Source organism: Acipenser ruthenus, chromosome 13 (genome assembly GCF_902713425.1).
Source record: "Acipenser ruthenus chromosome 13, fAciRut3.2 maternal haplotype, whole genome shotgun sequence".
NCBI classification, from domain to species: domain Eukaryota; kingdom Metazoa; phylum Chordata; class Actinopteri; order Acipenseriformes; family Acipenseridae; genus Acipenser; species Acipenser ruthenus.
In genome coordinates, this window is record NC_081201.1 from 10,129,638 (window position 1) to 10,155,941 (window position 26,304).

Sequence of the window (26,304 nt, forward strand, 5' to 3'; positions counted from 1 at the left end):
CATACCTCTTTGTCAGCTAAAGCTCCTCGATTGTTTGAACAGTGTCTCTCTGCAGCCCGGATCCTCCAGCCATGCAGCTCTTGTCGTGCAGTCATGCGTGCGCAGCTTTTAATAGATGTCATCATTATACTGCCGAAGGCAAGCTCATTCATCTGAACACCCAATCACATGATCACATCGTACCTCTTCGTAACAGCCCTTATTCATCTGAACACCCCAATCACATGATCACATCGTACCGCATCGTAATACAGCCGATGGAAACTTCATAAGACCATCAAACCATTACTATTAACAATAACAATAAACGTAACAAATCGAAAACGTCAATTTTATATAACATATGTATTTTTGTCTCAAAGAAAAGCGAAAAAATTATTCCCCCGATATCAACACACTCTTTGTAGGCTGTAAAATATTTAGTTGCAATTTAGCTTAACTCAGAGTAATATCATTTTAAATAATGTCCTTTATTTTCCAAAGACTGGTTTTACAGTCTGACGTGAAATACCTGTGCATGCATGACGTATGCATGTCACTGACTGCATATTATATATTATTACATATTATTATAGTTATCCATATCACACTGTATAACATTTCCCCAATAATAATGCATCTCAGTAGCTGAAAAAAGAAGCATATGAGGAACATTTCTATGTGACTGAGTTCAGAAAATAATGATGAGGATTATTTAAATCAATGTGTAGGAGCTCCCCAGGCGCAGATCTTGAAATGTATTTGAAAAAAAAACCCCACTAATATTATGCCTTGATTTGATTAAACCAACATTATTTAATAGATCGTTTAAAAACACGATTATTACAGACATTTAGCAGACAAGCAAAACAGGAAATTAAACAACTTAATTCAAAGTGAGGCTGCAGATAGCCCTCTGAGGTGGGAAAGGGCAATACAACGTGAATTACACTGCAGTACAGTACACAAGACACAATTACATAGATGCACGGATCGCTACAATACACTTAAGTGTTAGGGTCTGTTCCTTTTCATAAAGTTCAAACGAGTACAGAAACTATAATTTAATTAATGCATTTACAAAATTACATTCAAATCAGCTCTCTAACTTCATTTTTTTTTCTCTCTGTCCTGATGTGTATGCTTTATTATTATGTTAAATGTATCTTCTCTTGTTTCTCCATATCTCTTGAAACACACGTCTATTTTGTTTTCCTCCGCCTTACCTTTCAATCCCACCTGTCCCTTGATTAAAATCCTGAAATGGCGTAAAAAGTGTTATTTGCGTCATTAACATATAGGTTTCTCTTTGAAATAATTAACAGTTATTCCGCCAACTTTATGTAAATTGCATTCCAACTGTCGGAGACCAGCAGAAAAGTGTTTCGTTTTATGATGCAAACAACATTCGGGATAAGAGTCGGGTTAAAATAGACAGAGACAGCGAGTTTCGGGCTGTCGGAAGACACTTTTGATATTTAGGGCCGAGGTAACTGGGAAGTTAAAATATGTCTAATATAACTCTATGCTCGTTTTTACTCTATGGTGAAGATGTTACGACGGGAACTTCCGATCTGTGTGTTGCGGACGAGAACTTCCGATAGTGTCTTCGTCACCAAAACAAGAAGCTGAGGAAGCGCTCTAGTCGAGAAAAAAAAGCCAACGTCAAAGATATTTAAAATAGATATTGCAAAAATGGAAGATATGGAAAAAACAGTACTGAACGTGCAATAAAGGCAAGGGCTTTAAAGGAATACTAGTTAGGGTACGAAGCTGCGGTCAACAGGACCCGGGTGTTGCCTGCTGTGACGGTTGCTGGGGGAGAGAGCGGCTGGGACAGGGAAGGCAGCGAGTCTGAACGCTTTTGCAGAACAGGGGTTGGAGGGGGAAACAGGGATCGACAAGGGGTTATATAAAATCACTGAAATACCTGGAAAATAAACAAAGATAAATAAACTGGTGGCCAAAGAAAGCTTTCCACGTTCCTGTCGGCATTTGTATAGTAAGTATTAATATCAGATTGCACGGGCCTCGCTGACCGATTCAGTAAGATATTCACATGGCAACTAGTATGCTTTAGTTGTGTCCTCAATTTACAATATGTCTATCTGCAACAGGAATTGAGGGGTATAATGCGATTTTATTTATATTAAAATATGACGCTGCACGGTATAGACAGAAAGTAGATAGCGGTCCGGGATAAAAACCATGAATTTATTTTGTGTTTTTCTTAACCTGGACAATATACTAAAATGTGTTTATTTTATAGCGACGCCCAAAATGTAATTCGTAACGTAATTTCATACCACATCAGTACCGTTATTCTGTGGGTTTGTTCAGGGGTCAGTAGAAATTTCAGTTTGCAGAAAAATACTATTTCAGTTTCAGTAATGTTGCACAATAAATTGTCTTTGCAGTATGCATTACTTCGTATATAATTATGGTCATTTATATTAAATACGTTACTATGCAACATATTTAAAGTGGTGCTAAGTGTGATCCAAATTGATTGACATTAGTATATTTATTGAGAAATTACATCATAACGCATTTAATAATGAAGTGAATAAATATCGGGATTAGAACCACAACCGGATGTGGTGGGGAACACTACAACTAGGACTAGCCAAGAGCAACATGCCCAACACAGACTTTCAAAAGGGGTGTTGCAGTTGGTCTATTCACTGACATTGTGTGATGCTTTGGTTACAGTCTGAAGACCCCTGTAGAACTATCAGTCCCTGTATTAAAAGGTGATAATACTGTACAGGTTGAGTAGCATTTTTATCTTTCAGAAAAGGTGTAGAAAGACAGATACATTCGCAGAAACACACAGCACCTCTTAACAGATGGCATCCTTCAAACCAATTAAGTTTATGTTCTTTTTCCACAGCAGCATTTGAAAGTGGCCAGATGGCTTATAGAGACTATTTCAAGCATGCTCAGAGCAACATTACAATGAGAAAAATCCTTCACTCCCCCAAACAAACCTTGTGCATAACAGTATTGAAATTATAAATAGAACAGTGTGTGTCCACTGTAGGGCTTCCATTTGTAATGTCTGATTGCACATGACTCCAGCTCAAGTAGACCAAGTAGGGTTTGCCAACCCCATGTGATGGAAAGCCCTTGAAACAAGCTTTAAAATGATAATAACATTATTTGTCACCTACCACCCATGGAGGAAAAAAGTAGGTTAAAGATCAAAATGGCTTTACCACCTTCAGACACCATGTAGGACACACTTTTTCTAGGAATGGACTGGAATGACCCTATTGGTTTTACAATGTTTGTTTTGACTGCATCATGTTTTGGTAAATGTTTTTGTGTGCTGTCTGCTAGGAATCTGAATAGTTTAGTGCTTCAAATGTTTCCCAACCATTGTCCAAGCTATCATGTCGGATATAGAGGTCAGCTCTAGCGTTTACAAATGAGGATGTTTAATAAATAAAACACCCATACTGTGTGTTCTGTGCAGGGATCGGGGGGTGGTTTCAGCCTGAAGGAGCCCGAGGGATTGCCGGGTGGCCAGCCGGAGACACGGGGAGCAGGATTGGGAAGCAGAGCGGAGCGGGTGCTGCGGGGGTGGCGGAGAAGATGGCAGGCAGCCCCGAGAAAAGCGCCTCCGCCCAGGAGCTGAAGGAGCAGGGGAACCGACTCTTCCTCAACCGCAAGTACCAGGAAGCGGCAGTCTGCTACAGCAAAGCTATCGTGAGTACCAGTCACGAACAGCAAATCCAAGAGGATATTCATCACCAAAATTTGCAATACAAATGTAGAAAAGTAGACACCTGTTTTAATATCACTGCTATAAGGTTTCAAATTCCCATACTGCCGAACCTGGAAGAGCAGAAGTGGTGATCTTATGGTCTGATGTTTTGTGCTGCTGGATTACATGAGGTGTAGCACTTCCATAGAATTTTATGTTTGTTTGACTTGCAGTTTTGCAAAATGAATGGCTTAAAACTAACACCAGCCCTGCACCCAGTCCTGGGTTTCAGAACTACCTTACATTGTAAAAGTTTTTTCACACCAAGCGCGTCGCGTCAAAGTGTCCCGCGAAACATTCATTTTTTAGAATACTGTACATCTAAGGAGGCTTTCACACTGGCCATGTAGCGCAACACGAACAGCTTCTAAAATAGACTGTGTTCCTATTTGTCTTGGGCGTAAATGTACTTATTTAACTAATATATTTCTGAAAAATGTACATCAGTATGGCAAATAATTGTTTTTATTACCGTGTTCAAGTAGAGACATTTAGATTGTGAAAGAGTATATGAGTAGGCTACAGGACTGCTCCTTAAAAAAAATAAATAAATAAATAAATAAACATACCAGGGAGTTGAAAGGTCACGGCACACAGGAAGGCGCCTGTCCAAGGAACGGGTTTGGGAAAGACTAGAAAACAGATAAACCTCTCATTTATCTATAGTCAAACGGTGAATAAAAAAAACGCTCCCATATCACCTTAAACAGTGTGAACTCGGTAATCATGGTATAGAAAAATGGTTGCAGTTTCAAAACAATGGCAGTTTATACCACGTTTTACCATAAAACTGGTATACCGTGACATCCCTAGTGATGAAGTAATTGAGTGTCGCTGAATCTGGGGGATATAAGGAGATCGTGGGGTTTTTGGAGGAACCTGTCCTTTCCATTCATTTGGGTCACAGTGATCTACTTTGATCTTAAACTGCGTTTGTTCTTTTTTCAGAACCGGAATCCCTCAGTGGCAGTGTACTACACCAACCGGGCTCTGTGTTACGTGAAGCTGCAGCAGCACGACAAGGCCCTGGCTGACTGCAAGCATGCCCTAGAGCTGGACAGCCAGTCAGTGAAGGCACACTTCTTCCTGGGCCAGTGCCACCTGGAGCTGGAGAACTATGACGAGGCCATCGGCAACCTGCAGAGAGGTCAGGGCATGAGACGGAATAGCTGGACTATCCTCTAGGGCCGTGCATAGGCAGGGTCTTCACAATATCATATCACCGAAAACTAAGTGTGAAACATAAACATTACACAATTATTGCCCCATTTGATAGTGCAAGTGTTTGGAATAAGTCAGGTTTTGGTCAAATAAGACTCGCAACATGTTTTGCATTTGTTTTCTGATTAACCTTTTAAATAACATTATTTAAAACAATTACAAATACTGTAAATAATAATAGCCTAATACAAAAAAAATCTATACAATTGCACAGTTTTTGGAAACAAGTGTTTTAGAATCTTTGTTTTTTTAATCCGTTTTGCAAAAAATGTGGTATCTCTCAGAATTATCTAAATGGAGATTCATTTTAAACCAAATACTGTAGGTGAATGCTGCCCTCTGCATGACTTCCTGTTTTATGTCAGTATAATTCAGGAATAGATTCAGTAATATAGGGACTGGTAAGAAGTGTACACCTTGGATCCAAAGTATGGGTAAATTAGTTTTCCACAATACTGTAGGAAAGCAAACTAAATGCACGGGGAACTGGTAATGTTTTTAGTGCTTGCAGATGCTTAAGATCGTTTTGAATGATTTAATGTTTCTAGTTATACTTGGCGAGTAGTAAATGTACTACTAACTAATGTACTGTCGGTCTGATGGTGCCATTTAAAATGAGATTTGTTGTATGGCCAGTGTACCGGTACTTGATTTGTGCCTCATAGTTTAGACTCTTAGCAACGTGACTCATAGCAAGAACTTAGGGCAAGTCCTTGATGCAAACAAACAAACAAAAAATCCATTAAGGCTGTGCTGTTGATTTTAAACAGGCCAGCACACAGGTTGAATTTCGCCGTGTTGCCTTCCATCATTAAATTAACTGGTGATCAACAATAGCCCGTCTCTGCTTGGCTCTCCGGGGTTGCTCCCGGTGGGCTTGACAAACATCCTTTACACACAGTCATTCAAGATGGAGCAAGGCTGCCAGAGTGCTTACTAACACATTATATTCTTGGATTTTCAACTAAATCTATGCATGAACATCACTGTTTGCAGACCCGTGTGTTGTGCATGCAGACTCCCTTTTTATTTATTTATTTTGTTTGTATCGCGGTGTACAGATACAGGGGTCACTGTATCAGTAATCGTATCATCAAGAAAAATATCACGGTTCACTGTGCGACTCGATGAATCCGCACGCCTTCACTATCCTCCAACAGTATGAGGACATATAGAGGGCATATAGAGCAGACACGTGCATGTCACACAGAGGTTGCCCAGGATTCCCCAGAAAATTGTGGAAACAGTTTTGTAAAACAACTAGGGCTGCAACGAAGGGTACATTTTGACCTTCGAAGGTTCGGAACACATTACCGAAGGAAGGTTTGAACCTTCAGTGGTACTAATTTGCATAATTTACTGGTGACGTCATCATAGCTACTTGTTTATATTTGATTGAAAATCCTATTATTTTACAGGTAATCCATATAAGTGGAATAAAACATTCACATGTCGTTTAAAAATGTTATAAAGAACAATAATCATGTTTTTATAATTTCAATAAAAACAAAAATACACTTATTTACACGTAATTGATGTTGCTTGCTATATATACAGTAAGCTTGCATTGCAGCAACACCAACTGCAGCGGACTGATGCAAAACAAAGCTTTATTTAACAGTCATCTTTCCAAGCAGGTTATCGGTCACATTTTACTACTAAAAATATTAATAATATGAACTTACGCTTGTCAAGTGACCCCGGAGATTGGCTGTGCCGCCATGATACATCAACAGATGCTTGCACAGTTTGCATTCAGTTTGCATTCATATTTTGGTCGTCTGGACATTTAACTTAAAAATACCAAACAGCAGAGGGGTTTCAAGACATTTCTTTCAATACAGCTTGCGCTATGCAACGCTTTGCTGTCGAGATGCCGAATGAAGAAATTAAAGGTTTGCCTCTGGATAACATGAGCTGGCAGGGGGAGGGGAAGACGGTGCTCAGTTTTCGAAATTTAAATTATTATGTTGGCGTATATTTTGTATGTTTCAAACATATTCTACCGTAGCACTTCTCTTGTACACTAGGTATCCAGTACATATTTTACTGAAGCAATACAACCGCTATACCCAGTGCTTTGGATACTACAGTGTGTGAATGTCACCTGACGATCCTTCGAAGGTTTAAAACTACCTTCGAATTCCTGGCTAGCAAGCGAACTTTCGAACCTTTTAACCTTCTAACACAGCCGTAAAAACAGCACATATATTTATTGTACGGAAAGTGTTTTTTTTACTGTGTTGATAAGTGGAAGGCCTTAACAATATACATTCATTGGAAACTTTCACTGCAGTACATTTGTTTTTGCAATTCAGTTGGATTAAAAATGTTTTCTTTTTTTTTTTTTTTAAAGGGGATGATCTGTTCTAAAGAACTGCTTATTTAATTGTGATGACACTTTTTACATATTGTGATACTGATAGCTCTTATTATAGATTTACTGCCGTGGTGGAGGAGGATGTATAATGATACTTCCTTTATTGTCCAGTAAAGTCCACCTCCTCTTCCTATTATCTAAGTGGATTTTGCACAAAACATTTGAACGGCTCTTGAAAATTTGAATAGAGGAGGATTTAATATACTTCCAATATATCCTTGTTTTCACGCTAGCATCCAAATACTAGTTAGACGGTAGTGTATGTGCTTTAGGTCAGGGTTTGAAAAATGGACTAGCTGTTTTTGTATGTAATGCCTACCTCTCGATAGATAGATAACAGATTAATCGGACCAATTTAATCAACTAAAGAGTTGATAGCAGATCATATTTATTTATGTATTTATTTTTTTATTTTTTACAATTTAATTGTGCAGAATTAAAATGTTTTATATAAAGTCAACCAATAGAACTGCATTTTCTCCATGGCAGTCTAATCATAAGTGAGCGGAGGCGGGACATACGGTTGATGGTCTTGAGTAGGTTTAACCAATGGGTCAGATATCTGCCCCTTATTATGCAGGTGTCCAATCATTAGTGAGCAGAGGCAGGACATAAATACACTAGGGTTCACGGTAATAGCTGAATGTCACACAATATTGCTAATATTATAGAGACCGTTATTGAGAATTATGTTGAACTTCGAAGTAATATTTACAAATTAAAAAAAAAAAAAATGTCATCAAACAATGGAGACATCGTAGTTGATTTGGTTATGAATCAGTTTAAGAAAACTTTCTCAGAAAAATTGGAGATTGTTAAAAAATAAAAGGGAGGTATACACCAAATACCAGAACTGACACAGGAAGGGACTCGTCACTTCCAACATTCAGATTATGAAAGGTATCCGGTCAAATATGAAAGCTGCCAATTAGAAAAATTATACTGCTGGAACTGTCTTTTGTTCAGTACAGAAAAGGCGATGTGGAACCGCACTGGCTACAGCAATCTAGGATGTCTATTGAAGTCAGCACAAAAACATGAGCGTTCCCAAAGTCACTTGCGAGCCACTGTAACACTCAAAACTTTTGGACAAACCCGGATTGATGTTCAACTGAATGAACAGAAGTGTAGGGATACAATACATCACAACGAGCAAGTCGTGAGGTTCTTAAACACTTGATTGAGTCTGTTGTTTACCTGGCATTCAGAGGTCACGATGAAGGCACCAATTCCTCAAATTTTGTTCTGATATTTGTAGTCACATGTCATGGGTCATAAAGCTTCTAGAGTTGACTCTAAATAAATATGCTACTCAAATTGTAATTTATTACTGTGTTTTACAAGCATTGAAAAATAAAACGTTGAAAAGGAGCTAGCCTGTTTATGCTCCATGATGTGTGAATTAGAAATATCACAATAATCATGATTGTTTAACAATATACTGCTGAGATGCAGGCAACACAGCATACCGCAAAGGTAAAGTAAGGTGTTACTTGTACACCTGCTTCCTCACATTTTTTTATGTGTTCCTCACTTGTTGCCAACACACAGGAAAGTCCCCAAAACATTGCAGATTTCTACATAAGGGCTTTATATTGTCAGTGTTGTGCAGGATTTCTTTGTCTGTTTCCAGCCTACAACCTGGCTAAGGAGCAGCGGCTGAACTTTGGGGACGATATCCCTGGAGCCCTCAGGATAGCAAAGAAGAAACGCTGGAACAACATTGAAGAGAAGCGCATCAACCAGGAGAACGAGCTGCACGCCTATCTCACCAAACTCATCCTGGCAGAGAAAGAGAGGTACAAGGAGTTAGTGCTGCTGTCCCGTAGCCTTTACAAAAAAAATAAATATGTGGAAATGTCTCTCTCCAAAGAAAATGAAGAAATAAATGGACCCTAGTCGTTATATTTGTCTAATGGTAAGGTGCTATTTATGTTTGTGGGGGCAAGTACCATCACGTCATTGTAATAGATGTTTGAAATCATTGTGAGTTGTTCTTAGTCCTGTTGCTCCAATATTTAATTTTCTTAACCTGGCTTGGAGCTTACTTTTGAAAGGTCATATTGTCAGTTAATGTGAATGGAATGAGGAAGGCTGTTCAGTACAGGTACTTACAATGTCCAACCCAGCTCAACGCAAGCTCTGAATCACCACACTGCAGTTGTCCCATTGATTGGATGAGTATGATGAGTTTGTGTTGTAAGAGTATGGGTGTGCTGATTGTTCCATTACATCCGCAGTGAACAAGCAGACTTCAGAGAAAGACAAGAAAACTTGGAAGACAACAGATGCAGGAATGAATTAGCAAAGATTGAAGCTAAGCATGTAAGACACAGTTTTCCTTTTAATGTGTTGACTTGTCTACTTCAGTTTAAGTCCTAAACTCTGCCCTGACTGCTTTCACTTATTGACTGGGCTGTATTATTTTTCATGGTAAAAAATGGCTTATTTTGTGGCTCTTCACAATCTAAAAATAGTTATTTCCTGATTTAAACATAATATTTATTAAAGTGGAAAAACTAGCCTTGTCAGATTCAATATTGACTATTTTTCTTTACAGTTATTTGCTGCGGAATAACACAGGAAAACGCGGATTTTTCTATGATAACACGGAGAAACACAGATTTTCTATGTTTTTGGAGATTTTTTAGTTTTACGCTTGGGGAGGGTCAAAAAACATGCAAGGCTTTTTGTTTGTTTGATATTAACCAAATCAATACACTTATGATATAAACATTAACACAGGCAACTTTGCTCTACATTTATGTAAGCATACCTATTTAATAAAACTACTTTTTAGTTCAATTTACTTCAGTGTTCAGAGCTTTTCAAAGATGCTGAAAACAATAACAATTACTCCTAAAGATCGGATCAACGAGTTTGGCAAGGACGAGTTTCACACCGATGGTAATGTGCTGTTTTGTACTTCATGCAGCAAGGCTGTAGATTACACTCGTAGGCACACCATTGTAAAACACAGGGGAAGCGCTAAACATAAATTGAATGAAAGGAAACGTAAAACAAGATGAGGCCGAAACAGCAGGGCCATCAAACACTGAAACAGACCACTGTGTTTGGATTTCAGCGTCTTACAACTGCGAAAGAACAGCGTGAAACTGTTTCAGATTTTGTCAAAATGTTGTAAAAGGAAACATTCCTCTATGCAAGGTGGATCAACCGGTGAGATTTTTCCAGCAAGCACATTAGGGAGGTGGTGCCATTCCGAAGTCAGACCGATTGTAGCTGGAATGCTGCAGCTCTATTTTAACAATAGCCGTCCGGATGATGAAGACTAACTCGGAGTTGAACTTATAGGAATATTGTTTATTTTTATAACAGGGAACTATTTGTAATATTTGAAGTAAAAAAAAAAAAAAAAAAAAAAAAAGTATGTTTGTTTGTCTTATTGATTAATGATTAATTAGTGCTGGTAAGCTTGTAACATGCTTAAAATTTGAAAATGTAAAATTTTTTATTTATTTAGCAGACGCATTTATCCAAAGCGACTTACACATGTTACACTGTAATACAAGGTTACAGTTCAAGAATAATTAAAGTTATAAACTAAAATACAACATAAAGAGACACAAGAAGTGTAACAAGAACAACAATAAATACTTCCGGTGTTAACTGTCACCCAGTAGTAGGGATGTCACGGTATAAAATTGACAGTATGATAACCGTCAAAAAATATACCACGGTTATCGTCATACCACGGCATAATGTCATTTTTTTGTAATCCGTTTTTAAATGGCTATTTAAATAAATACACTGTGCTCAAGTCATTTTTTAACAAAAAAATAACTTCTTTAAAAAAAACAAATCTTAATTTTAAATTGATGTAGTTACATTTTTGCTACAAAACTTATTGAGAAAATAAAGTTTCCATCAATTTGAAAAACAAAATAATACAGCAGAATGTCTGTATTTATTATTATACCACACTAATGAACTGGCTTTGAAATCTCCATTTGCAAATGAAGGTGCTATATATTATACAACAAATCAAATTACAGAGTCGGGGTTGTTTTAATAAATTTGCACACCCCTACATACATAATGGAATATTGAACATGTAAATAAATTAAATATGTTAATGCATTTACAGCAAGTTATTTTAACAAGAAGGAAGTTCGCTAGTCAGTGTACTGTTAACAGCAACACGACTGCATACTTATTTTATCTGAGTTAAACGGAACAGCAAGGCAGACATGTTGCAGATATGAAGATTTACATTTTAAATCAGCAGTGTTTATTAGGCAGTCAGACATTGTCTAGATCTGCATAAAAGAAAATTCACAATTCTAATTATGTTCTGCTTTGTAAAGATTATAGTGATTCCACTAAAAACAAGTTCAAAAAACAAACCGTGGTGAAAACGCGCTTTCTGTGTGCTAAGTTTGATTTTCAAGAGGCAATAAAAACTAGGTTGCAAAGGGGGGGTAGGGTATCTACAGTAATACAGTACAGTTGACACATGCTACGTAAAAACAGAATTTGATTTATATTTTCTTAGGACATTTGACAACTTACATAAATAATATACATAATAATAAAGTTGTTTACTTACTGTTCATAAGCCACTTCTCTTGCGCGATTTTTTAAGAACATATTCTGTGGTAGAAAGGCATAATTCTTTCTACCACAGAATATGTGAATACAAAAATGCGCTGGTACTGTGAACTCGGTAATCCCCAGTAGTACTGTTTGTGTGTCTTATAATGTGGCAGGGAAAACTCATTTTTAGCCCTTTTATTTTCTCACGGAATAACGAGGATTTTTCTTTTTTTTTATCGGAGATTTTCTTTTTTTTTTATTACAAAAGTTCTCAAATACTGACTTGAACAACAGCAAATGCGAAATTATATTTTCACCAAATTATCAAACAGAATAAATATTAATAAAAATATCACCAGGCATCTGAAATGTTCTTTTCTTGTACTGGGCAGAGTAATCTATAGCAGTAATATTTCAGATCTTTGATGCAACTGGTGTCTCTCTCGTTGAAGAAGTCGTGCAGCTCTATGCAATGTGTTCAATCATTTACCGGGATAATGTGTGATAAATGACGGATCAGATCCAGTGTGCAGTGGCCTTAAAAGGGTCCCTGCTGGGAAGCTCACGTACATACTTGAAATGATTGCTTTATTATTCAGCAAGTCAAATTTGAATCCACATGTATATTGGACTTTGTGCCTGCCAGAATCTGTTTTCCAGTATTGATTTCCTAATTTTAATGAGTGAATGCAGTTGGAGCAGAGTTTAACGAGACACTAGAGAGTACAGGATCAATTTCAGGAAATCATTCCTTAAATGCTTCTACACAGGAATACATGCTGCATGTGCACAAAAAAAACAATGCAGATTTTGTATTATCCAATAAACTTTTTTTTTCTCTTTGTTATACAGGATAAATACCTGTCAGACATGGAAGAGTTGTTCTCTCAAGTAGATGAAAAAAGAAAGGTGGGTGAATGTTCAGTCTTATAAAATAGCCATATTCTCTGTGCTATAGCCATCAATTGGAAATTAGTTGGTTTAGTTCGTCAAAGCCATGAAAATTTGTGAAAATGATGATGAAAACGACTAAGTTGTTTCAATTTATAATTGTACAAAGTGTCCCATAAGTCAGGAATTGTAGGTGTTATTGTTAATATTGGCTGTCTCTGTTTTTTTCAGGTGTGAAATGTCTTTAAGCAAAGAGGAATACATTCAGATCATTTTGATGTGTGGTGCAGATACTTTACATGTTATGGCCACCCAGTTTTACAATGAATATCATAATCACCATAATATATCACTCCTATGACTTATGGGGAACCCCAGTATAATAGAAAAAAAAACCTGTCGTCTGAATAATTTACAGTAGTACGGGTTGAGAAATGTTGTCTTTTTGTTACATACAGCATTTCCTTTGTTTCATAGCCGTGTATGCTTTTGGAATGTGCTGTTTGTGTTCTTTGTACAGAAGCGGGATATCCCTGATTATCTATGTGGAAAGATCAGCTTTGAGTTGATGAGAGAGCCCTGCATTACCCCCAGTGGAATCACATATGACCGCAAAGACATAGAGGAGCATCTGCAGGTAAAAACAACATCCAACCATAGCACAGTGCTAGGCTAATCGACATCTGTAACTATGCATTCAAATAAGCGGTAGATAATCGGAACGGAAACTGTAATCATTTGGCAACTTTAACTTTCAAATTTCTCTCTATGACTGATACCTTGTCTCGACTTTTGCTGCCCAAAAGTACTGACACCCTTTTTTTATTTTGATATTGCTCTACTGAGTAGCATGCAATGAATGTTGATTATGAGAGGGGTCACAGATCCCGATTTTAGCACTATCTTCCTACCGTGCAAGGGTAACATTAGGTAGTCCTTGATTATTACAGAGGGTTGTGAAGGTACGAGATTGTGGTTCTTGGCCCATCTCCAGTTCTGAATCCAATCATGCATTGCCAGAGCAAGTAAAAGATGTTGGTGAAAGAAAGACGGTCATAACGGCTAGTTTTACAGATCTCAATTACCATTAATTTTGGGGCTACCTAATCTTACCTTGGGAAAAGTAGTTCAAGATAAGTCCTAATCAGGGGCTATCAAACCAAGTATTGAGCAGCTGATCTGTTGAAGAGTGGCAAAATATATCCCTCAGACTTCTTTTGAAGAAGCTTGTACACTATATGTCTAGAACCATTGATAAATCCAAAGCCGGTCATACTGAATGTAAAACCATATGCATTGCCGCTGATGTTCTGTTTTGTTTTGCGTTTGTAGCGAGTTGGACACTTTGACCCTGTGACCCGGAGTCCCTTAACCCAGGATCAGCTGATCCCAAACTTGGCTATGAAGGAGGTGATCGACGCATTTATCTCAGAGAATGGCTGGGTAGAGGATTATTGACCTGCAGGGTTCAAGACCAATAGAGATGCCCTCCTGGATTTGCACTTTAACCCAGCGGCCGTGCGACAGACTGCCTTACGGAGCACAAGCCCCCTGGAATCTCTCATTTTACCATTGTTTAATCTGCTCTCAAAGGCTGGGAGCTGATCCCAATGGAAAAATCTAATATGTTCAAAATAGCATACAAAAAAATCATACGGTACTAGTGGCTACTACAAATCATTTTGAATGTCCTTGTCAGTAATACCCTTTATTCTTTTTATGTGCACTGAGCACCATTTCACAGAGTCTACTTGACTGTTAATCCATAGAACTTGTTTAACATCCAGAATGTGGTAGGTGCCAGTTTTCAGTCCCAGCTATTGCACTTACTTGTTGGGCTGGGGTTTTCGGATTGGGCCACTAGTTCTTTATTTCCCTGTGATTCAGCCACCTACCTGCAAATCATGGTTACAAGTATCAGCACCCACAGAAAATGGAGCTCTAAGTTTGGTTATTGTTTGAGGGGAGTAACTGGATAACTGATGAGCTAGTCCACATCCCCACCACTAGAACCATACTGAGATTCCCCAGAAACCGATGCTTTCCAAATACTGCAAAAGTTGTTGTATTAAAAATGGTATTGTACACTTTGCTGCCTTCATCCCATGAGATTTAAAAAACACAAGAAATGGGCTTGGGGGTAAGGGAGTGGAGTGGAGTGGAGAAAGGCAGATGATAGGGTTGGGTTGGACATATTGTATTGTGTATGTATGAAGAATTTGAAAACTCGACTATCTTTTCTTCATTGGCATTCATAAAGCTATGGCATCACAGTAACAGCATTGTAATGTAGCACTGTAGTGGTTTTGCATTTGTGTCCCACACTTGTGTGGTACTAAAGGTCTAAATACAGTTTTCTGAAATCTTATCCGTGGGTTGCTGTACCCATATGCCACACACACACACACACACACACACACACCTACCTACACCTGTTCTTGAGCACACTATTAAAGTGATTGTAGCTAACACAATAATTCAATAGGTTTTCCACTTGAAGAAATGTTTTATTTCTCAGTCTTTAAATTGTCTCCAGCCTTCAATTTGTTTGAAACTCAAAATAGTTTTTGTTTGTATTTTTTATTTATTTTTTTTTTAATTGCCATATTTGAAATATTTGGCAGGAACACATCGGTATTGGTTTTGTTTTAGTATTTTCCCCCAGTGTTTTGGGAATCTGAAATCCTTTTGATTCAGTGTGTTGTATTATCATGTACCCAGGTGTTGCATATCCTCAAACACCAGAGACACGGTTCATTTCATAAATATGGAGACGTTTTTAAATAGGTATGTAGTGGAAATGTTCATATGTACGTTACACTTCAGAACCGCTTATTCAATGATATTGAAACACGGTAAGGTCGTTCTTTTGTGAAACCTATGAGAAAGTCAAGGCGGCAAACGTTTAGCCTAGTGCCGCCTTCAGTGGTGGTGGTGTTTTTTTTCAAGTAAATAATAAGGTAATTCTTTAGCAAGGTTTTGAGACTTGCAGAATCTGGGTATATATGCAGGAATCTTTATGTCCCTAAGTTACACGTACATTTTTTTCATGTCATTTCTTTTAAATTTATGGTGCTTGTAAAACCAAAGTTGCACTGGGAGTTTGTGTAAACATACATTGAGGTCAAGAACAGTCTGCCGTATGATTGTTAAACTTGCTGCGTTTGCAAAAATTTTTTCAAAAGTACGTGGCACATGGCTAATTAAGGTTTTATGGAGTGCATGGTACCTGTATCCTTACTGAAAGTGTGGGTCCCTTTGAGTCCCAGAAAGACTGGAAAGCCGGGGTTGAGTGCTGAGATGGTAAGTGCGGGGCATTTTTTCCATGCTTACAAATCTTTTACATTAAGAACCTTTGTTATAAATAGCTTCTTTTCAAATACAAACACCCCTTTCATTGTGTTGACAGGTTAGTTTCCATATATTTTGTTTAGTTTTTTGGAGAAAAATAAAATGTGATGGTTTACCATGTTTACTTTTACACTAATTGTAATTTCGGAACTGTCTAATTTTGAATTTACAACCATGGCAGAGGATGTATGTTACTGACAAAGGGGGAGTTTATTCTCATGTAACCCAATAAACAGATGTTCAACCCTCTTTGCACAGGTTCTCCCAAGAAGAATGGGAAGAGCTGTCCTCACTGTTTACTCCTAATGTTCATCCTCTAATGGTAGGAGATGTGTGCACGGTGTCAGGGTAAAGCTTACATGCACTCTCCTAGGCGGTCAGCTGGATAAGCATTAGTTCCAGATTTAATCTAATTCACAGCATATTTACATTGTAGATGCAGTATGTGGTTTCTGCTGGGGTGGTTGCCAGTCGACACAATACTAGTGTATGGATAGGATACACCATGAACATTCATAGGGGCAATTTCCATGGAAAGAAAAATGTCACCTTTTCCTCACTCAATACTTTCGGGTTTGTGTGTGTTAATATGTGTTTTTCTTTTAGCCACAGAAATTCTTCCAAATGCAAATAACCTAATTCATATTAAAATATGGCATGTTATATTTAAATGTTTCTAAATTTCAATTTGGCCTTGTGCAGCTACTGATACAGCGTTCTTAGACTGGGTTTCCACTAAATTTCTAGGCTGTGTTAAAACACTGAAAGTGCAGCCTGCCTCATTTGGCCACCAAAAAATGTAATAAAAAACCCCAGATTAAAGGTCTATTCACACCAGCGCTTAGCTTTAAATAAATAAATAAAACACTTTATAGTAGGGATGGGCACCAATATCGATATTTTGATGCTATATAATTTCTATATCGCGATATCATGGGATTAAAATAAATAATTCACGCCTGCCCACAGAGACCTACTTTTTATTACTAATATTGCTAAAAATAAAAACGCAGTATAATCAAGTTTATTTTATATTAATATACAACAAACCCTGTAGATACCAATCATGGTCAGTCTCGCAGGGAAACACCAGACCCTAAACTATTAACCACTTTATAAACTACTTGTATCTCATTTAAGCAGCAATCCCGATTATCAGGATCTTGATTAGGCGGACTCTGTGTTGGTGTGGAAAATAAGACCTTTTTAATTACACCCGTGTTGTGTCTCTTTTCCTTGGGTGGTAGGTAACCAGACCACAGTTAGTCCAAGGTAAATATTATATCGTACTGTATTACGATATTCAAGCCGCTTCCCCTCGTGTTCAAACAAACACAGTAACTTTGGCACGGCGCAGCTTTCTTCTCCAGTGTATAACACACACACACACACACACAGAGCAAGATAATGTCTTTCACTCTTTTCAGTTGTCCACGCACGCACACAGCAGTTTATGAACGATACCGTTTTGTAGGAGGAAAAAACTGGAGCTAGGTAAATATCCTTCAGATTACTTTCCTTTGTAATGATAAAATATCCGAGGTTTGTAATCCACAGCGCTACATACAGTTTGCACGTTCTTTCATGAATCCACCCGATCTGCTCTACATACACCTCTTTCTATTTTGCCTCTTTTCCACTGTACCTGGTTTTCCTATTTTTAACCCCTCTAAACCTCTAAGAAGCCTCCACTGGTGACTAATAGACTTTAAAAGGTGGACACATAAAACACGAGATAGTGTACAATTTAGCATTGGCTGTTTTTCAGGTAAGCATTTCAATATTTAGGATCATTTGTTGCATAATAACTAGAGAAAATTATTAATTTTGAATGTGACAATGCCATTTTTTTCTGCTTTAATAAATAGCATGTTTAATCGTGAAATATTTTGAAATACCTCTTTTTAGATCGTGAAATGGCGTGAAATAATAACCCTGTGAAACAAGTACAGCCCACATCATCGTCCAAATGTTGCCTAATTTTACATCTATGTTAAAATTTTTAATTCCAGTGAATGAAAACTAGCAGACAAATTTTTTGCTAAAATCATTTAAGTGTAACCTTTTAATCGCGTAACATGTTTCAGCAATTACAATGGACGTTATCTAAGTAATTGCTAATGTGCTATTTTTATTTACACTTTAAGACTTTTGTTATTACACATCAAAGGGTTCTATTCATACGAGTAACAAAGTTAGCTCAGCTTCTCTTGGAGAATCACTAGACTAATTTAACACAGGTAGCTTGTTTTACTATCCACTAGGGGGCAGCAGACTGGTACATTGTGTTCTTTGCAATAGAGAACATCTTAAACCCGTAGTCTACGTGGAAGCGCCCGATTCGTTGCAATTGAAACTATGCGGCAGTCTGTCATTAGTGCAGTTGCTACGTTACTACGTTGCTTTTGGTTTGTTCAATGACCCAAAATGACCATAGTAGGTAACCCAATGAAACTAATTTGAGCACAATGCTAAAGATTATTATGTTTTGGATGAACTACAACCCCCAGAATACACTACACATGAGTACTGCATGTCCCGGAGTGCACCGCGCTGAAGGAAGCAAGTGCCGCTGAGCTGTACTTACAGTATCTGAGAAGTGCGGTGAGAGATTGATTGAAATATTAACCTATGTTTAGATCATAAGAGATACGGAAAGAAGATACAGCAGTCATATTACCAACACCTCGCTGTACCCGTGCTACATACAATTCAGCGGAGCTCAGTTTAGTGAACCTGATGGAAGAATATTGTTGCGTGCTTTTCACTGTTGTCTGCTTTATCTCGCTGCTGTCAGTACAGTCTGAGAATTCTCATGCAAACGCGCTAACAGCAGATGGAGGCTGGTGAGTACAGTACTAACTCAAGTATACATATGGGTTTACAGAGTAGCTTACTGTACTGTATGCATTGTGCTGTGTAAATGTCAATGTATTTAACCAGGCTGTAATGCTGCACATATTTTACTTTGTCACCGGCTGTAGCGTACTGTAAAATACAAGGCTCAAAACGTAAGCATTTACATTGTGATAGCAAATCTGGGTTTACAACTCCCAAAGTTAGTATAACTTTTAAATTTGTGCTTTGTATTCCTTCTGTGACTCTGTTGCGGGTGGGTTAAGCGGAGCAGTGATACGCTATGCTTCTAACGCAGATTCACAAGTCCCACGGGTTTGGTGGTCTCAGAACGCCCCCTGTGGACATTAATGCACGTCACAAAGCACCACACAAATCTGCACAATAGACAGGCCCATACGTGACAAAATCTCAGAAACAATGACTTGAGTTTATATGTTCTTCTACAGAAAAACTTTGGAATGGTTCCACTCCTATCTATTACAGCGTAGCTGCGTCAGTATTGATCTGAGACAGGTGACATGAAGGATGGAGTTCCTCAGAGCTCTATCCTTGCTCCCTCTTGGATCAAGTATTAACACATGCCATTTTCCACGTCAAAATAGGAATTTGTATGAACAATGTGTTATCTTCACGGTCTTCTCGGAATGAGGTGCCCTAGTTGCTGCTCATGACAGTAGCCTGTTTGTTATTGACCTTGTCTTTGTTTGAATGTATTTCCCAGGCTCTCCACCAGGAGCTCAAAGCCGGCCGATGAGGGCCCGTGCACAGTGGAGGTCAGGGACCAGTCTTTGACGTACTCCCAGTTCATTGAAAGGTGGGGGCCTTCCTGCCTTGTCTTAAGACCCCAGGAACTGTAGGGGTGATTTCTGTGAGGTTACAAACCTGACTGAAGCCTTTAGAAGGGCCATTCCAGTTCAGGTGGACCGTTTCAAATATCAAGTATAATTACTATTATATGAAGTTTCTTATATTTTTTTAGCAGCATAAAATGATTTTACCTGATTTGCCCCTTCTCTGTGTGTACGTGAAAAAATATAGCCTGATTTTAGCCTTTTTTAAAAGTAACGGTAATCTTTCAAGAGCTTTCTTAAGCATTGGTTGTTAGGGATATATGGAGAAGTTCCAGTGTTGTCTACTGAACCTATTTTTCAATTGTGATGAAACTTGGTAAAGGAATTCTGTATCTTATATTTATTTATATGATAACACAATGCTGTGGACACCTACTGGTTTGATTTACGCAACTGTATGCTTTTAGTTAATTATTCATTGTTCTGTTTTACAGATATGCATATTCCAGACCTGTCATTATCCGAGGACTCACAGACAACACAGTAAGTATCTCTGAAGCCCTCAAGCAGGCAGCTGAATAGCATGCACCATTAGATTGCATTCAGTGACAAACAGGCTTTGTTGAACCTAATTGATATTGTTATCTGAGGGTGGCATTTATTATTGCTTACTAAATGTCTTGGTATCCCTGAATACATAGTCAAGGAATCTTTAAATAGCTGCAAAAAACGTATCTTAGTTGCTCCAAATATTATCCATTTACCAGTGCAGAATGACTCACTTTACCCTGTGTTACCTATTAATGTCCAGTGCTGTCTGGCTACAGTACAGTCGAACCATGCTAGTGTACCTACAGCACAGGAAGTGATTAGACACTTGGAAGTACTTTTTCACTTAGTCTATGGTGCTGTATTTATAGGACAGCTTTTTGAAAAGTCAGGAACCAGAATCTGTTTAGCACAGTGAAGAGGGGGGGAACTGATCATTTGGCAATGGCTAATAAGAGGTTCTAGATTTGAAATCCTTGGTTGAGTGTGTTACCCCATGTATCCTTCAGCTCTCTCAATATGTTGGGCATTTTCCCTTTAGAAGTTCCAGTTTCAGTGCTCTAAGAACAGCCTGCTACAGGAGTTTGGGGACCGGATGGTGCGTCTGAGTACTGCCAACACCTACTCCTACAGAAAAGGTAAAAAGCCCTTTATCACTAGTGAGGAACATTCAGAACTGCCACTCCCTCAGCTCCAACAGCTAGACCACACTACCTCCCTCCCTGTCCCTCAGCTCCAACAGCTAGACCAAACTACCTCCCTCCCAGTCCCTCTCCTCTAACCACTAGACCACACTGCCTCCCGCCCAGTCCCTCTCCTCTAACCACTAGACCACACTGCCTCCTCCCAGTCCCTCTCCTCTAACCACTAGACCACTCTGCCTCCTCCCAGTCCCTCTCCTCTAACCACTAGACCACACTGCCTCCTCCCAGTCCCTCTCCTCTAACCACTAGACCACACTGCCTCCTCCCAGTCCCTCTCCTCTAACCACTAGACCACTGCCTCCTCCCAGTCCCTCTCCTCTAACCACTAGACCACACTGCCTCCTCCCAGTCCCTCTCCTCTAACCACTAGACCACACTGCCTCCTCCCCAGTCCCTCTCCTCTAACCACTAGACCACACTGCCTCCTCCCAGTCCCTCTCCTCTAACCACTAGACCACACTGCCTCCTCCCCAGTCCCTCTCCTCTAACCACTAGACCACACTGCCTCCTCCCCAGTCCCTCTCCTCTAACCACTAGACCACACTGCCTCCTCCCAGTCCCTCTCCTCTAACCACTAGACCACACTGCCTCCTCCCCAGTCCCTCTCCTCTAACCACTAGACCACACTGCCTCCTCCCCAGTCCCTCTCCTCTAACCACTAGACCACACTGCCTCCTCCCAAGTCCCTCTCCTCTAACCACTAGACCACACTGCCTCCCGCCCTGTCCCTCAGCTCTAAGCTCTGGAGCAGACTGCCTCCCTCCCAGACTGTTCATACCCCCTATTTCCTCCACTCTAATGCTTCAGTGTGTTCTCTCCACAGTTGACGTGCCCTTCCAGGAGTTTGTTGAGCACTTGCTGAGGCCGCAGTCACTCGACGTGCTGGGCAGTGGTCAGTTTCCCTTTACGGTTTCATTCTTTTAACATGTTCACCAGAGTTCTCCATGCGGGACCCAACATCTAGAAGGAAGTCCCTTGTGGACGTGTTGTGAAAAATAACATAACTTAGCCTTGGGTATGGAACAAAACTGATACAACAAAAATAATAATAATTATTATTATTATTATTTATTTCTTAGCAGACGACCTTATCCAGGGTGACTTACAATCGTAAGCAAATACATTTCAAGTATCACAGTACAAGTAATAATACAATTAAGAGCAAGATAAATAATTGAGACAGTTGCCCTCATTGTATTTTGTATTGTAGTTACAGTCAGTTGTATTCTTCTGCATTGAATTTCTAATCCTGTCTGTATGTGTTTTTCTGACAGACACTCTGTACTTCTTTGGAGACAATAACTTCACTGAATGGAGGTCCCTGTTCCAAAACTACGTTCCTCCACCGTACACGCTTCCAGGAACGAGCGGGGCGTACAGCTTCGGCATTGCGGGTCAGTAAGCCTCTGACAGTCTCCACTGTGGGTGGGGATCTGTGCTCTTACATCGTTGTGTGACATCGCACTGTTTCTCTGTTCTGCAGGTCCTGGGACAGGGGTACCGTTTCACTGGCACGGCCCCGGATACTCGGAGGTTGTCTATGGGAGGAAGGTAACTACAATGTCACCCTTCACATTGAAATATCCAAGCCAGAATAGAATAGGAGTCAATAGGACAAGCTCCAGCTTCACTGAGATGGATTTACCAGTGAGCAGGAGGATGATGGGAAATGTAGTTCTGAGAGGTCCATGCAGGTACATGTGAAGCCATTTGGAGGCAAAGAAAAATTAAAACAATACACACACCTTACATAACAGTTGTAGCAACACATGGGAACATGTAACACAATACAATAAAAAGGTCCTTATTTACCCTTTAAGTGTTCTGATAAGTATGGTAACACAATACAGAACACAGAACAGTGCCAGGGTTACAACCAAGTTAAAGTACTCCACCATTATTCTGTTACAATACTGTAGGCCAGGGATTCTTAAACTTTTTGGGGGCACAATTTCAAAATCTATTGACTCTGTCTACAAACATTAAAGTGGATGTAGCTACAAAATAATATCACAAATCCTTTGTCATTTCTGTTCTCTATATATGACTCAAATGTGCAGTTTCGAAAGACACCTTTTCTAGTAAACGTTTGTTTTCATTGTAAAACACGGTTTCCTCTCATTAACCAGTAGGCTGCCATGCTTTGTAGGCAGTAACATGACCCCAAAGACATTTTTCTGAGGTGATTTGTTTTTTGTGCCCCCACTTCCCTGCAGCGCTGGTTCCTGTACCCCCCTGAGAAAGCACCTAATTTTCACCCCAACAAGACCACGCTGTCCTGGGTAGTGGACACGTACCCCAGCCTGAACCAGGGGGACCGGCCCATTGAGTGCACCATACACCCGGGGGAGGTCTGTGTGCTTGTACTTCATATTATTATCATTAGCTTGCTTTCAGGTAGGGTTTCCTTGGTCAATGGTCATTAACCAACCCACTGCTTCCCGTGTTGGAAGTGATGAGTCAGTTTTAACCACATCCCCTGCAAGAAACAGCCACACCCTGTGCAGGGATGGAAATAAGACTCCCATTGCATAGCAGTTTGATCCACTCCTGGCTTTACTATGAGTAATAAGATGAACCTGAGGTTGTTACCTATACACTGTGACTAAACAAGCTTGTAGGAAAACCTGGAATGGGAAAAACTGCTGTGCAAAAGGATTCTTATTCCCAACCCTGCTGTGTTTCTTGGTTGTAGCCAGTTTATTCTGCCTATTGCTTTACACATAATCTGAATGTATGTATGTTTAAAGACTATTAATGGTGATACTAGATTTGATACTGTTTAATAGACTTCAAATGTGGCTTCTTCAGGTGTAAGTAGAGTTTTAAAGAAACAGGTGGTGTTATTTATATTTGCATATCAGAAGAATAGTCAGACGTTTGGAACAATCATTTTAATAGTGAGTATACATTAAAGTACTCGAAAAATGGTTTTATTTTGAGCACTCAAGTACTGTAAATCCAGTAATTTATAAATTAAAGGATTTGTTGTGCCTGCTAGTGCAGTATCCAGGGGGTTCCGTTCACAGAAACAAGCACACAGTCCGGGTTACCAGCATTAGAAAAACCTAATAAACGAAAGACTGGCTGGAGGGCTGTAAAGTATAAATTATAAATATCCCACACAGGCGTTCACTTCTCATACTCTCCTACACACGCTTCCCCAAACATCGAGTGACAATTAATCATTCAATCAGTCACCAATGCCACATTCCACATTATTCTCTTTCACTTATACAATCAAACAATGAATCAACCACTCCCACATTTACTCAATCAAACAATGCCATCACCATGTGGCTGTGCAACGATCGCCATCTTAGTTTCAGGATGTCCCTTCACCAAGATGGCCGCCAGCCACCAAACTCTTACACACACACGCATGCATGTGCAGCACCTATGCTCACACTATGGATAATACTTTATTTTTTTGCTGCCACTGTGTTTGCAAGTAGTTTTAATGCTTGTGTTGTCCCCTCCATCCAGGTGCTGTACTTCCCTGATCGGTGGTGGCATGCTACTCTCAATCTGGACACTAGCGTTTTCATCTCCACGTTCCTGGGGTGATCCTGGCTGTGCTGCTCAGACATTCCCATTCCAGGATCATTGAACACATTCCTTTAACCCCCTTTATCCCAGGATTCACAGCAATTGGGATCTTTTTCCAGAGTTCTAGCTATAGAAAGGCTTAGTATGCATCCGTTTATAATATACATACATTCCTGTAAAGCAGTGGTCCTCAAAGTGGTGCCCGCGAAGCCAGGCCATTGTGCCCGTGGCAGCTGTTCTTAAATTATGGGTCATGAACACATTTCTGGCGGGTTGTAGCGTGGGAAGATAAATAAAGCTTTAAAGGCGTTTTCCAACAAAAGCGTCACAGCAGTCTGGTGACAGTGCTGCTCGCTTATGCTGTGCTTGTACGTACTCGACATTTTTTTTTTTTTCCTGAAGGGCCTCTGCGATACGATCAACCAATTGAATATCTGCAGTTTCTCTGCGGTAGCCCAATCATAAGTTAGCTGGGTGGGATAAAAACTTTGTGTTTCAGTTGCAGGTACTGACAGTAAGTTTAACCAATAGGAGAGTCAAATATCTGCCAAAAGTTTTACGCAGCTGTCCAATCATAAGCAAGCAGAGGCCGTTCACGGTATTCTGCTTGCAAATTGAAGGCGAGTGAGTAGCCAATGGGAAAGTGAAAGCTCTGACAGCTGTCCAATCATTCTTGAGCAGAGGCGGGGTGTTAATAAGCTGGGTAAGCACTGACTTTTGGCAACTATTATTGAGAAAAATAATACATTTCAGTATTTAGAATTGAATTTTCTCTCTCTATATTTTTTAATTTCACCAGACAAGGGAAGCACCGTAGTAGATTTAGTTACGAATCCACTTTCTCTGAATAATTAATTGTTCTGGAGATGCGCGATCTTTAAAACAGAGTAGTGTTGACAAATTTGCCAAATTGAAACAAAGCGAGACAGTATCCTCTTATTTTAGTTTATTCATGGTTATCTATGTAAACATGCTTTTAAAAATATTTGCATTGTATATTTTATATAAATTATTTAAAGAAAAAGCGCAGCACAGACAATTCCTGCCCGCAAACAACCAAGTAAGATCATTTTATGCCCGTGTCCAAATTACTTTGAGGACCACTGCTGTAAAAGAAATGCTTTGAGTACTTGGATTTATACTGTAAGGAATTCCTGATACAAAACTTACGTGTGTGTATGTGTGTGTGTTCTTTTAGTTTTATTTTATTTTTTTTGTTTTCTCTTAGATTGGGTGTCTGAAATGATGAAGAATTTTTAATGTATTTTTTGTACATTGTGGGAATAAAATGATTTATTATGTATAAACTATAAATTGTTATTTATTATGTATACACTATATATATTTATTATGTAGACACTGTACATTTGTGGGTCTGTCTCTCTCTTTCTCTCTATTTATCTGTCTATCTCTTTCATCACAATGCAGTTCTTTTGGTGGGTAGAATTTGCAGTGGTGGAGTTTTCTGTTCTTCATTGTGTGTAATGAGAGACTACAATGGCAGAGCCTTCCACTTTTCAAGGAAGTGAACTCTTCTCCTATTAGTTTCATACAAATTATTTTATTGCTTTTGCTTTCTGCAGAGTTTTGTTGGAGCCTTTATATAAGTGGAATCATTCTTCAATCTATCGAAATCTTATCTATCTGATCATTCTGTGAAGAAAATGCAAGACTACTTTAGGCATCGATCAGGAAAATAAACAC

The 26,304-nt window shown here is 39.1% G+C and overlaps 2 protein-coding genes across 2 annotated transcripts; both read left to right on the forward strand.

The window, feature by feature from the left end:
• Positions 1-1,363: 1,363 nt before the first annotated feature.
• On the forward strand, positions 1,364-16,268 carry LOC117418528 (E3 ubiquitin-protein ligase CHIP-like). The gene is made up of 8 exons (XM_034031674.3): positions 1,364-1,981; positions 3,458-3,690; positions 4,697-4,895; positions 8,983-9,148; positions 9,590-9,674; positions 12,759-12,815; positions 13,318-13,434; positions 14,130-16,268. The coding sequence occupies exons 2-8, from the start codon at positions 3,577-3,579 to the stop codon at positions 14,253-14,255; spliced, it is 864 nt and encodes a 287-aa protein (XP_033887565.1). The 5' UTR covers positions 1,364-1,981; positions 3,458-3,576; the 3' UTR covers positions 14,256-16,268.
• Positions 16,269-18,549: 2,281 nt separating this feature from the next.
• On the forward strand, positions 18,550-25,907 carry jmjd8 (jumonji domain containing 8). The gene is made up of 9 exons (XM_034030610.3): positions 18,550-18,994; positions 19,729-19,821; positions 20,293-20,341; positions 20,889-20,985; positions 21,875-21,943; positions 22,326-22,445; positions 22,535-22,602; positions 23,268-23,402; positions 24,538-25,907. Exons 1-9 carry the CDS (start codon positions 18,888-18,890, stop codon positions 24,616-24,618), a joined length of 819 nt encoding a protein of 272 aa, XP_033886501.1. The 5' UTR covers positions 18,550-18,887; the 3' UTR covers positions 24,619-25,907.
• Positions 25,908-26,304: the final 397 nt, after the last annotated feature.